Source organism: Thermobia domestica, chromosome 9, assembly GCF_964235325.1.
Source record: "Thermobia domestica chromosome 9, izTheDome1.hap1.1, whole genome shotgun sequence".
Taxonomy (NCBI): domain Eukaryota; kingdom Metazoa; phylum Arthropoda; class Insecta; order Zygentoma; family Lepismatidae; genus Thermobia; species Thermobia domestica.
This window is the reverse complement of record NC_137462.1, coordinates 101680020-101694146: the sequence shown is the minus strand read 5'-3', so window position 1 is coordinate 101694146 and position 14127 is coordinate 101680020. Positions and strand designations below refer to the sequence as shown.

Genomic DNA, 14127 nt, shown 5'->3' with positions numbered 1-14127 from the left:
TGTTAACTGGGTATATTTGTGTGTAGTTTTTGTTTAACAAATTAAAGAAATGGCAAAAAAGAAGCAAAAAGCAAATGAATAAAACAAATGTGGTTGGCACTTCCGTTACTATCAAGGATGTTATAAAGGTTACTATAGCTAAATGAATCTTATCACATAACTTCTGTCATAGGAATTGGACAATTAACAATCTCGGGAAAATTTTATACGAAAAGGGAAACTTTTGTGCCAGTCGAGGGATTTTTTTACGGGAACTAACAAACACTGTATTGAGGAAGAAAAAGAAGTTAAAAGAAGCCTTTCTCTCGTCATCGTGTTCTCCCTTACTAACTGGATGTAAACTGTTGTGTTAATAGGTGAAGAGAAAAAAATCAAGGTGCGAGTATTTTTCATGCTTTTGTAAAACTTTTGTAGTTTTAACATTAGTTTATTTTTAATTGTACATTGCAGTGAATAATGGTATTAGTTAAGATTTGCGTAGTTGCCAATAGTAAGGTATTCCATACATATGAAAGGTGCTGCAAGCGCCATTACTAATGCACGTGGCTGCATGAGCGTAATGGAAATACTAATCAAAAGCAGATTTTTGTATGTGTATAGAGATTTGATTTATTTTACAATTAGTAGGTGCTACTGGTAATGTTTGTAAGATGTGAAAAATTCGTACATAGGTACGGCTTAGTAAAGTAAGTTGAAAGACTTGACTGCATATTCATGTCATACTTTCCGAAGATTCTTTGGTTTCTAGTGGGGATGGGATGTAGAAAATCTTGTTTGTGAAAATACAGTATTGAAAAGAGGTGGTTATTATATTTTAACTATAACGGTGATTTGATTAACTTTCCGTCATAAATATATATATATCGAAAGACCTTTTTTCTAGATCACAAGGGCATAATGAACCCACCCTAGAGGGAAAACAGTAATAGACAAACGACGTGGTTATCATTTTGGTGCAGATTGATTTCAGATTTATTTTTTATTTATTTATTTGTAGATTTAAGAAATCCACTCGAAATGTTTTAAGAAAATATGATCTCGCCAATTATCCGTTATTGTTCTGCAAAATATTTGCAATGGGCGATATAACTACCGTACAGGTTTACCTCTGGCACGTCACTCGAAATAATTGTTGAAAGATTCTTTCACTAATTTCCTTCTTATTGTGTCCTATATGGTTTTCCGGCCGACATGAAAATATCTCACCTGGCATACATAAAATTCAAGGGGACCGTCAGAAGTAATTGTTCAAAAATTACAATTCTTTTGCGATTTGCGTATAAATGCGGCGTTTGGGCGTATGGCATGGAAACTACAGTGCATAAAACACAAACGAACTTGTGTTAGGTGACGATTAAATGCATGAATGCTATCTAACCGGGTCTGGGTAGGGTTCAACTGGGGGCCCAAGCGCCAGCGATGGAATCCGTTCGAAGGGAGCAGGCGGGTCAGCGAAGATAGGTATAAGCGTAAACAAGGATAATGATAATAAGTGGATTTTAGCAATGATACGAGTTTCAGTAGCACGTGTCATGATTTCATACTAGCAGTGTTGCAGAAGTACACCACCGGTGGAAAGTGGTATCATGCGTTTTATGCATTTTATCCATCGTAAAGCACTTGTAATGATTTTGCAGTTGTAAACCGATGATACAAATGTATTATTTCGTATTTAATTCTTTCGCCTTCAGATATTGTTCTTTATAAATATATCTTTTCATGCAGTGTTAAATTTTAGCTGTGAATCTTCCAAATGTAAATGCACCAATACCTGAGTAGACTTGCTCTTTGTTATTGATTTGCCTTCTACATAAGTTTCTTAAACGTACCAGCTACTTGTGAAGTCTGTGTACTTAGCTTGTATTTTGTCACCGCCTGCCTTTTTCTACCAGTCCGTGGTGGTTACGATGTTTAGAAATTTTATTATAATATCTTTTCCTTGTACTAGGTGTCACATTTAAACATGACCTGGGGCTGCGTTGCCTCAGTGGTAGAGCGCTTCCCTCTTGTGCGTGGGATTCCTAGTTCAATCCCAGCATGTATCATGTAAACCCGTGTGCACAAATACTGTATTCGTTGGTTTCATTTCACGTTTAACATGAAGTAAAGCTAAGTATAGGGAAGTCTTGGTTGTATTTCGGATAGATTCACTTCGTTTCTTCAAATACACTTGATGCTGTTTGTGTATACACTTGCTTCTGAATGTACAAAATTAAGAGTGATTTACTGTAAGGTTCGTGTAATGTTGTTGATAGATTTGTCACTTGTGTTGCTGCTGTATTAAGTTCAGTAGAATCTGTTCTTTTGTCCAGAACTAAAGCTAAAAAAGAAACCTTCCTCTTTTCCCTTCTAATGCTTCAAACTCTCCTTCCGCTATTTCTCTATCACTGAACTTTCGTTTACCGGTACTAAATTTGCTTTACTTTTATTTCCACGATTCCTCTAGCTACTCCCATTTTCCTGCTGTACTAATATAGTTATTGTTGGTAGCGATTATTAAAACTGGCTAAAAGAATGAGTGGTGAAGGGGGTGGAAATTTAAATTTGACGGAATGTTCTAAAACACAGGCCCCCCCATATAGTTTAGTAGCTAGGTTGGTTCCTTTCTGTACCAAAGTTTAATATTTAATTTACATAGTATTGCCGAGCGAGTGAAGGCGGGTTAGAGCTCAGCAGGGCACGTTGTTTTCTGTATTTATTACAGCTAAATGGGAAGGGGGACCTATTTTCTAGAACCTTGCCAGTGTGACACGATACTAAGAACAGTTTCCTGCTTTGACATGATGAGCGACTTGTTTCTCCTTTTTACAGTAGCAAGTATTGTGGAGAAGGGGAATTAGTTTCGATTACCTGTCAGCTTACGTGGAAGAGACCGTAGGTTAATGATGCTGTTCCAGCTTCTATCTAAGATCGATATGCCAAGATAGATATGAGGTATTTCAGATTATCCGGCCACGGCGTTTCGCCTCGTGCGGCTGCCGTACACAACATGTTGATTACTATTGTCGCTTATGGTTCTCTGCAGACTAGACGGCGTGCACCTGACAAAATTCTGTTTCCTAGTTTATTGAAAGGTGCTAGAAGGAGTTGCTTTTGGCTATAAATGGAGTGCATGAAAGATATAGAGATACTAATTAGTTTAGCGGAGGAAAGGCTCATATTGTGGGACAAATCTGTAGATGCATTCAAGCTTAAGAACGAAACAATAGCTGCTTGAAGGAAGTTTTGCACCAGATTGAATTCCAACTTTGAAAATTTGAGCGACAGTGATAAAAACAAATAATTTTCTTTTGATGAAGTGCAATGCGTGTTTTGTGTTGCATTTATTCTTTACATCAGCGTTTCCCAACCTTTTTCAACTTGCGGCACACTACGGGTGTAACTTGAATTCTCGCGGCACACTCATACATAGTATTATTATTATTATTTGCAAATATAAAATAATATGGTAATTTTTTTTTTTTTTTTTTGTGATTACTGATCATCTCACAAAGATGAAAGCTCGATCACTGGTTTTCCCCTATTATTTCATTGTTTATTTTTTATTCTAATTTTAAAATAGAGAACAATTGCAATGAAATATAGGACTCAGATTTTTAAAAATACGCTTTCTTATTCTAAAACTGTATCCAATCTTTTACTAAGAACAAAGATCACTAAATATCGAACGAACAAACAAATGTCTTGTACTTTTAACTTTGCTGTTTTAACCAAAACCGGTGCATATTATTGCAATCACACAGCTTGCGATGCGTCGAAGTCAAAACACACCTGTTGAACAAAGTGTTGTTCTGTCATTCACTTGCGAATGAGTGTTCTACGAACTTTCACTTGACGCGTACCGTACAAGTGCTTCCATTTCTCGGTGTTAGTATGACTCTCAATTGAAGCGTAATATAGCAGCTAACCGTGGAAATATGTACGAGCCGATATACTGTCTGCTACACAGTAATAGATGTAGAATAATATACTACAATTTCAGTGATTTTTTCCATGGTAGAAATTCATAGTAATGTGAAATACAAAATATACATTTTTTCTATATCTTGCAATTTGGTTGCTATAGAATTAATAATTTTGTTTCGATTTCCTCGCGGCACACCGGTTGGGAAACGCTGCTTTACATAGTAAATTAAGCAAACATTAAGAAAAGTATATTATAGCACTTAGTTTAATTGTGTATTATTACTACTTTGGAGAATGTGATTTAGCCCCTCTTTTTTAAAAAAATAATTTGATATTGTATTACTTGGGATATATATTTTCAAAACAGTTACAATTGCATACAAATGTGTAAATATGAAGGTCAAACATTTTCGAAACGTAGAATTTCCAGCTACTTATCTCAGAGCTACAACAAGTCTTTCAGTCGGTGAAATGGCATGTCGTAAGTCGGTATTTTGCCTTAAAATTTGTCCTTTTATTTTTCTCTAACAACTTGCCAGAGGTTGCTATCGACATACGAAAATAATTTAAAAAAACATCGTTTCATCACTTAAGTCACTAAACAATAGCACAAATGCGCCTACTACATGGCTCGGCGTGTAGTGCAAAAGAGACCTAACATTATAAAAAATGTTCATATAACTGTCAAGTGAGAATTTGTTCTTGCATCCACATAAAGCGATTCAGAACTTGCAATATTACATTTATCAAGTCAGCAAAGCACATCAAATTTTCAATCAAGTAACCGTCCCCATGAAAGGATATAGCAGCGCTACTAAAATCAACCTGCAGTTCTAAATATTTACGATAATTGGGAAAAGTGAGAATGTGCATTAATAATAATAATAATAATAATTGTGGTAGTAGTAGTAGTAGTACGGAAAATTGATTTTATTTATTATTATTATTACATATTCGAAGTTCCGGACTGAAAAGTAACGCGTTACATTTTTGCAAGTAACTTATTCAACAATCACGTATGAATCATTTTAGGTAAGAAAGAAAATACTAGGCTCGAATTGAAATAAAACAATGCAAGGTATGAAATAACCTTTATTTTCTATCTATCTATCTATTATATAAAAGAGAACGCACAAATCCTTTGTTAGCTCATCACGCTAATACGGCTGAACCAATTTCTTTCATTTTTGGGGGGTTATTAGGATTTGGACCCTAGATGGTTTTTATCATATCACTTTAATTTTTAATTACCAGTGTCTTGAGATAATTGACCATTCAAGTGTCCATAACGTACAAATCCTTTGTTAGTTCATCATAGGTATAAAAATAAACGTATTTATATGCAACCCGCATGACCGTGTCACTCGGCGGGTTAACATAAATGACAGGCGCTATAATGTTAACATTTACTGCAATTTGAAAGCGAAAAAGTAAAAATTATCTAAGTAACAAAGTTTATTGCGTTCCGGGGTGACCGCAGCGAAGCGGGGTGAACGCTGCTAGTACGGAATATGATTGCCTAAACAAAACGAAAACATTAACATATTCCATTAACTATTTTGTGTTTTTTAATTTTTTTTCTATTTTTTAAACTTTATTTGTAATCTTTAATGTTACGCACCAACATTTTGTCCGAGCTATTTTGTAAAATCAGTTGTATTTCGATAGATTTTTAGCAGTTTGAAACAAAGAAGGTATTCGCAAGCGTTAAAACAGTTGTGTTGGTTTCTAATTGATAAATAATACATGATGGTGTTATTAAATTACAGCTAAGGTACAATATTATTTTAATTCTTTCTGTGGAAATACTTATATTTTAAAAATTATTTGAATGTTATTTTTTAATCTTACAGATGCCGTCAATAGCGGTGAAGGATGTTGACCAACACAAATTCGTGAAAGCTTTAGCAGCTTTCTTAAAAAAGTAAGTTGTTAAGTCATAAATTTTAGATTTTTTAAAGGTTAGTTACGTTGTTGAAAAGAAATTAGGTAAAGATTAAGACAGACATACTACACGTTTCCTTTCTGACCAAAAGTTTTAAATTGGTGATTCCATCGCGTGGAATTAGTCTTAATTATAACATAGGTGGATCCAGGGCAGAGGGAAGGATCGTTCGCTCTTCCCCAGCAACACAGGCATCATTGCTGCAAAAGTCCGATGAGAGAAGATAATCTTTTACTGCCTCATAGGAATCCGACCTGTAGCCGTCCGTGATAGCATATATGCAGAATCTTAGCGTAATATTTCATAGTTACGAAGAAATCAACTGAGAAGCATTGCTCGAAAGTGTTACCCACTTCACAGAATGAAATACTGTTTGTTATTGGTTTTGTCTTGGATCAATTTCTACTAAATAATTAGAGATACTAGGTAACTAGGTAATTGTTTTATAGTTTTTTTAAGCAGTGAACAGTGTTAGATTTGTAACTGGAAATTAATTAAAAACACACTGTATAAAAAAAGCGAATTAAGAAAGTACTTAGTTTTAATAGTTTAAGCTATATGTAAAATTTTATCATTAAAAATGTTGTAGATATTAGGTTGGATCAAATGAAATGTCCGTTATGACGTCTGGTGGAAAACTTCAGCAGGATAACACAAGGATGGACTAAGGTCACGTATCTAACATCATAAACTAAGCACATGTCCAGCAAACAATCTGGGATATCAGACAAGAGGTAGTGTTGTTAAACAGAATTATATGAAAGTGCATCGTGTAGAACATACAATTCCGAGTGATTTTTCTTCTTTACGAATTCAAACTGGATATACTGCACTGCAAGTCACACAGACTTCAGCAGTGAACTTGGTCCAGGATTAGAGAATAAACACACCAATCGCCATTGATTTGCTAAATTTCGTTCCGGTGACATAGCATTGCAAGATGAACTCGTGGGCACAGAGCAACGTCGTATTCGAATGAACTTAATACAAATAATGTGGAGGTAATTCTCAATGAAATGGTCATGCCATAGCAGACTCTTAGGTATACGCCATAACTTTGTCCTTCGGCGATTCAGTATGTTTGTTACATGACTTGACACTGGCCAACAAGAATCTGAGTGTAAGGAATGAACGGAAAGGTCTCCAAGTCTGAGTGTCATTCAGATCAAAATATGGAGCTGCTATGACAATTGTGAAGTCAGGACAATGGTTAAGATCGTGATCAACGACCGGGAAGTTTCATAAACTACCTTTTCACCCATGGAAGATGTTGTAACTGGTCTATGATTGGAGTGATCCATCATGTCTTTCTCAGGCGATTTGAAACCATCCATTCTGATCGTTGCATCATAAGATACACCACAAACTTGTCCACAAGTATTCAGTAATAGTCAATACATAGATAGTATCCTTGTGTTGCATTACAATGCTGACGCGCAAAGAATATGCAAGCTCTTCATGGGTTGAGAGTAAGTTGAAACGTTTCGTCATCCCTGTATTCTCCCGACCTCTTCCCCGCTATCACTTCTTTCATCATCTCGATCACTTGGAAGGGAAGACCTCTGATTATTCGGTGCAACGTGCTGTTGAGACCTTTTTGCATCGTAGGCTTCAGACTTCTTTTGTCTCGGAATGCAATCTTTGGCAAAGCGATGGCAAAAGTGTGTGGTTACAGGCTGCGATTCTTTTGGTTAACAAAGTATTGTAGTTTTTACTTTTTTCTTTCTTTTTTTTTTTTTTCTTTTAAAGTGACAAGCCAGAGACGGACATTTATTTGCACCAATGTAATACCACCAGTAGTAGCATTATTTTATACTAATCTGCAACATTAATAGCTCTGCGTTGATTTAAATGCAAAAGAAAAAAGCAAATGGAGGTGTAAAGTTGTGAAAGAAAGAAATATTGACTATTATACTGTACTTACATAGTATTCGGACTAAATGTGACAGCTGCTGGTGAAAGATATCATAAAGGATTTTCTGAGTCAAATATATTGGAAATAAGGAAAATTGTCGTAAAGATGTTAAGAATGAAAAGATAAATCACTCAGAGAAGACAACCCCAGCAATTATAACTGCCACGAGGCGGCTCCAGAATCTGGCACATGCGGCACGAAGTGTCCCGAATGTCAAAAACGCCGCCCGAATCCTGTCGATCAGCGGGTCTTGGGTTACAATCAGTGCGGTTGCAAAACCGCCTCACATATGAACATACGGTTGCAATGAAGCGAGGTAAGGACCACAATTTGGAAATGGTGAAATCGTTATATATATATATATATATATATATATATATATATATATATATATATATATATATATATAACTTGCTGCTACACGTGAGGTTTTCTAGCAGCCACCCAAGGCTTTGGCTATGATGTTCAGCAACCTCGCATAGCGAGTCGAATTGAGCGTGAGTCCCTGTTCAGAGACTTGTGCCGAGATCACTGTAACTGGAGACATATTCAAACTTTGAAGAGTTTTAGTGTGGTTGGCACGAGGAACATCCAGTGGATTGTAGGCACGCCGTGTGTTCTGAAGTTGTGTACCTGATCCTGGCAAAATATTAATAAAAAAGTTTCAGGATAGGGAATGTCCTTTTTTAACCAGCTGCATGATAGGCGCTATAACACTCATTTCCCGCGCTGGTGCTCTCGTTTCTATGCCTGGCGTTACTTCTTTTTCCAATTATTGTATGAATTCTGGTGTTTGGTGGCAATCGGAATGTTGTTGGTGTAATTTCCTACCATCACAGCTTCGTAGTTTCCCTTATATTCCTGTATTTCACGCCGCATCCCTTTTCGGATGTTCACGCAGCATTAAATAAGAGTTTCGATTGCGGCATTTGAATGGCCGGTAGGGAATTCTTTCTAGTATTCCGGTGGCTTCCACTCGTTCCATTACAGTCCTTTTTGACAATAACATGGGACGGCAGGCGATAACAAGTCACATGAAAGGAAAGAAGCAAATGCAGATGGATGCGTCGATCTGAATATCGAGAACAGTTAGTGCCTTTGTGATTCAAGAAAACAGGCAGTATCTTCTGATTTGGAGTGTCATCGTATATTTATCTCACAGAACTCAAAGGCTTCTGGTGATGTTGCATTCTCAAATGTGGATTTTGCGATGCAAGTGAGTGCGAATTCGGGGATACATCAATGCTCACTGCAACTAAAGATTTCAGTGTTCAAATTTATTATCTCAGGCTCAAGATTGCCGAGAAAATGTAGCTTCAACACCATACTTTAAAAGTGATTTAATTCAATTGTTAAAGAGGTGTGATTATTATTATCTTAAGGGTTTTGATGAATCTCTTATGTTCGAAATGAAGCATATGGATAAATGTGCGATTCTGGAATAGAAAGGACAAGTGTGCACGCGTTATTTAACATCGGCATGTTGAGAGCATTCTACAGCTTTTGATCTCATGATCGCGCCGTCGAACTTAAAAAGATGATAATAGAAATTTCAATGGGTGACGTCAATGCATACTTTTAAATTTCTATGTACCTTCAGGTCAGGTATCAACACGTCTCTAAGATGATCTTGTAATATTTGGTATGGGAAGCTATGGGTACATACTGTACACTGAGTATTTACGGCCGACTAGAGAATCGTTGAATTTCTAGGTGTTCTGTTCAACTTAAGGACGTTTCAGCAGGCCGTGCAAAATATCAGAAAATTTTTAAATGAGGTTTTGTTCAGTGCGTTGGCTTGAAAATAGTAGTGTTGCTCTGCGAGCCATCAACATTATATCAATGTTGTATATTTGAGGTATCAGGAAGGATAAGAAACTTTGAAGCTTTTCGAGCTATCAGATCGTGTCAAGCATGTTGGGATATGAAATGCATATTCCGAAACTTAAAAAAAAACTTAACTTCCATTAAAAAAAAAAAAAAGTTTCAGAAATAGAACTAGTTTCTTTACAGAACTTTATCGGCTATAATGTATGTGTGTATATATAAAGATGCAAAAGTTTGTAAAACCAGAAGGTTTTTTTTAAGTTCATGTATGCATATTAACGTGGAAAATGAAGAAAATCTTCCTCTGAAAACCGGTACTCCAGTGCCGTTAAGAAATGCCAAACAATAAGAGATGTTTGACTTTTCATCAAATCACAGAAAGTGTCTACAGAAATTTGTTCTTAAACTGTAGGAGTTATCTCTGAAAGTATAAATTGCCTAGTGTTCTTACGTGTGGATCTTAATGTTTCTGCAGGGTTGATTTTGGGGTGAAGTCTTATTTTCACATGGAGTCTTATTTAGATGGACTAGAGGGAAATAATTGACTAGGTCGCAACGGGTCGAGTTGTGAGACATTTCAGATTTTTTAAAAATTCAAATAAAAAAAAATGAATTGGTGTTCTAAAACTGATTGGCCTTTAGATGACTTGGCTAAAGAATTGGGATTCTTCAAAGTACGATAAACGAAGAGATTAAAATTATTTTCCCTCCTGCAAATTCAAATCTACAAAGAGGATGTTTAATCAATACGAAGTGTGTAGCAGATAATTCAGAAACTAGCAGAAGTAATAGGTACTTCTTGTAGCGTTGAGAAGCTATCCGTAAGCAAATCCATAGCTCATTATGTACAAAATGCTCGTACTCGTGTTGTAGAAACAACAAACGATGAAAGGAAAAGAAAGGAAATAGTGTTTGAAGAAGTGAAATAATTACATAAGAATATTATTGCTCTTTTTTTTTCCCCGTAAGATATTGATATACTGCAGTCAGTTTTTATGAACATACATCCACCCTTTTTTGATGTGTGTTTCACTGTTACTTTTTCCTTTCATGTGTGACTAAAGTTACAGGTTAAAATTTCAGAGATGATGTTTAAATCTTGCTTTGTGCAGGAATTTCATAATAAAATACATTCTTTTAGTTTTTATATTATTCATTGTCTGTCTTGTTTTTTCAATCAACTTAGGAAAATCTATGTAGGGTCATTCCACGTCAATTCAACCAAAATTTTGATGAAATTTAACCCACTATCTCAGATTTGGATGAAATTTGGTAGTGTTATAAAACTTTTTATGCTGATTACAAATGTCTGAATTTTGTTGCATTTTTTTAAGTCGCCACACGATATTTCCCCGTTTTGGAAGAACACTAAAACAATCATATTTCGGTTCCTATTAATGCCAGAAACATGAATCTTTCTTTATTCAGATTGTTTTTAAGTTGTTTACCATTGAAACCTTTATTCAGATTGATTTTAAGTTGTTTACCATTAAAAACTTTATTCAGATTGTTTTTAAGTTGTTTACCATTAAAAGCATGAAACCTTTCCTTAGAGCTGATAGAAAGTTTATAAAATCATTTGCAAGGTAACATTTTGAGGAGAAAAAAAAAAAAACTAACGCCATTTTGTAAACTTCAAATCTTTATTTCTCAAAATCCCCATCGTGGATTTCAATGAATTTGATTTTGTTTGAAATCTTATTACACCTAGTTTCACATATACAAAAATTGTGATGGGCCATCCAAGCACTGAGGAATATCCCAGTCAGCGTTGCCAACTGATTGCGAAATGAACATTTTCCAATAACTTCCATACGGTTTAACATACCCACACCAAAATTTGTATAAGCACTTTTCGGTATCCGAGAAACACGTCTGTGAGCATTACCACTCTTCGCAAGCAACCCAGTTATCAGGGTTGTCTGTTACAGCGTTAGACGTATCTGTGCCATATTTTGCAGTAATCTTATTACATCTATTTTCACTATACAGAAATTGTGATGGGCCATCCAAGCACGGAGGAGAAATAGTTTTCGAAAATTTATAGGTAAGGGAAAAAAATACAATAATCTGAACACTAAGTGGGCAGTAGCATTTTTAAATGTTAATCAGAATAAATGCCAAAGAAGCAAATACAATAAAGCTTGATAGTATTATAGGCCTACATGTTATCTCACATAAAATAAATATTCGGTTTTGCTGTAATTAGATATTAACATCAGGTGCTTTTTGTAAATGTTTCCCACATTGAAGTAACAACTTTTAGACTTTGGAGATGACTGGTACGTTCTGCTAGTAGCAGTTGTTATATCCACTCTACATAAGATATGAGTAAACGGAACACAACTGGAACCATTTTCAGCCCAGTAAAATTAGGGAGATGGACCATGGGGAAGTAGGAAATTAACTGATTCATCACTATTCACTAACTAAAAGCTTCATCCAAACTTGTACGCTTCTCTCCAATCTTAATGGACTCTTTTTTTTCTTTCCTCAAAACAATGCATTGCACGTGTTGCCGCAATAGTTTCTGCTCTCAGAAATCTTTGTTGAAGTGTGGCACGAACAACAGCCATTTCTTCTTTAGAACAGCCACAAAGAAAAACATGGTGCTAATGATGTTTCTTCACAAATGAAACATAAGGGCACATGTATTTATTGGATTAGACAATGGTCTCTGAAGGCTTGCTTTTGTCACAACCCGATTAAAATCCCCACCAATTCCATCGCATGGGGACTTCCCAAGGCTGGTAGCAAAAAAAAAAAAAAAAAAAAAAAAAAAATTGCTATCATACCATGGAAATCACTTGCGTGGAAGTAAAGATTTAAGAAAGAAGGCTTTGCAGTTTTTATATTGGGCTCCACGCTCATCAGTGAAATATTGTACTTTTGTTTCGCGAGGAAAATTTTGTTTTAAATCCGACATTGCCAGTTTCTGTGTCGGAAAGACTGTTGGTACGTCATGTTCCATATCATTTGAAAGAATGCAGTAACTTTTGTGTTGAATAGTCATAATTAGGGGAATCACATTGAAATACAATAGTTTCCTTAATTCTAACAATAACTGTACTACATTAGAACAGCAGCATAAGACTTTACTTGTTATAGATATACTAGCTGATACGCCCTCCGCTATGCGGGATAAGCAATATTTAGAAGATCTTCAAATACATTCACCAGGGTGGATTGATTTAAATCAGTCTGATTTAAATCACTTGATTTTTTTAATAAAAATCGTTGATTTAAATCGAATTCCGAACTAAACTCATTTAAAGTGAAAATAAGTAAAATCCCGTTTCTGTTCTGTTATTTCGATTATGGAAGTTAATAATCATAATATAATGAGACTCAAATGTACAGTATAGTATGAAAACAAGTGTCATGCAAAGGATGATTAGGGAAAATCCCGTTTTTGAACAGGTAACGGAGCAATCCTGCTTTCTTCTTTTCGTAACATTGGGTTTGGGTTTTAAAATCGTTAACTATTCCAACGGGGAAATCACCATCGACATTTAAGACGAAAATTCTTTTTTGTGCGTGTCTGTTTATTCTCAGATAATAGGGCGTATTTAGAGGGGTCCTATCCCCTCTCCATTTTTTTTTTTTTTAGTTAATTTTATAACTTTAGGCGAAATTTAAGTATTTCATGCCGCAAGCTAGTTCTGAGTTTTTAAAAATAGGCCTCTGCAAAATATCAGTAACTTTTCTGAAAAAAAAAAAAAGTGTCATTTTGATAAACGTTGCTGTACTTTTCCCTTAATGCTTAACCTTTTAAATTATATCACCTATTTTTAGGTGATAGGGTAGAATCTTCATTATTCGATTAAAAAAGTACCAATAAGGCTTTTTACTTCGTTTTCTTCAAGACTGGAGGCATTTTAGAACATGTTACATATGCTTTCACGCCTTTCTGCGTTGAGGCATAGTGTGTGATGACGTCATAAATTTAAAAGATATTTTTTGTTATGCGTATTATTATTATTATTTTTTGGCGGGTTACATTTTGCATTCAGAAGACTGAAATTTTGCACACTCGTTCAGTGCACCCCTTAGAAACAGCGAGGTCCAGAGGGGCAAAAATGTTTTTTAAAGAAAGGATATTTTTAACAAAAAATAATTTTTTCGGGATTTTCCTGCCTCAGATGGAGACATATGAATGGTACCGTTTGAAAGGCTGTTTTATTCTGAAGGAAATGATGTACGTACTATGCTCCTAGCATAAATAGGGATGTTCTCAGGAAACTTATCTGAGATTCTGGTTTATACGGGAATCTGGAGTATTTGGGGAATATTATTTTTTGGGGGCTTACTTTTGCACCTACAAGATTGAAATTTTGCACACTTACTCACTGTACCCCTCAGTATTTTTCAGATTTGTTTCAGATCTCTGCCTTAAAACAGGAGGAGGGGTCCACAGAGGTAAAAATTAAAAAGAAAAAAACTATATTTTTAACAGAAAATTCCTTTTTTCGTCAATTACCCCCCCCCCCAGATATATGATGGAAACATTTGAAGGGTATCGTTTAAAAATTTG

General features: G+C 35.3%; 1 protein-coding gene across 1 annotated transcript in view; it reads left to right on the top strand.

The window, feature by feature from the left end:
• Positions 1-234: 234 nt before the first annotated feature.
• The window catches only part of RpS19a (Ribosomal protein S19a), a 34327-nt gene continuing 20434 nt past the window's right edge, over positions 235-14127 (top strand). The window contains exons 1-2 of the mRNA XM_081771616.1: positions 235-376; positions 5760-5830. Of these exons, the coding sequence (XP_081627742.1) occupies positions 5760-5830 (71 nt within the window). The 5' untranslated portion in view covers positions 235-376. The remainder of the gene's footprint in view (positions 377-5759; positions 5831-14127) is intronic.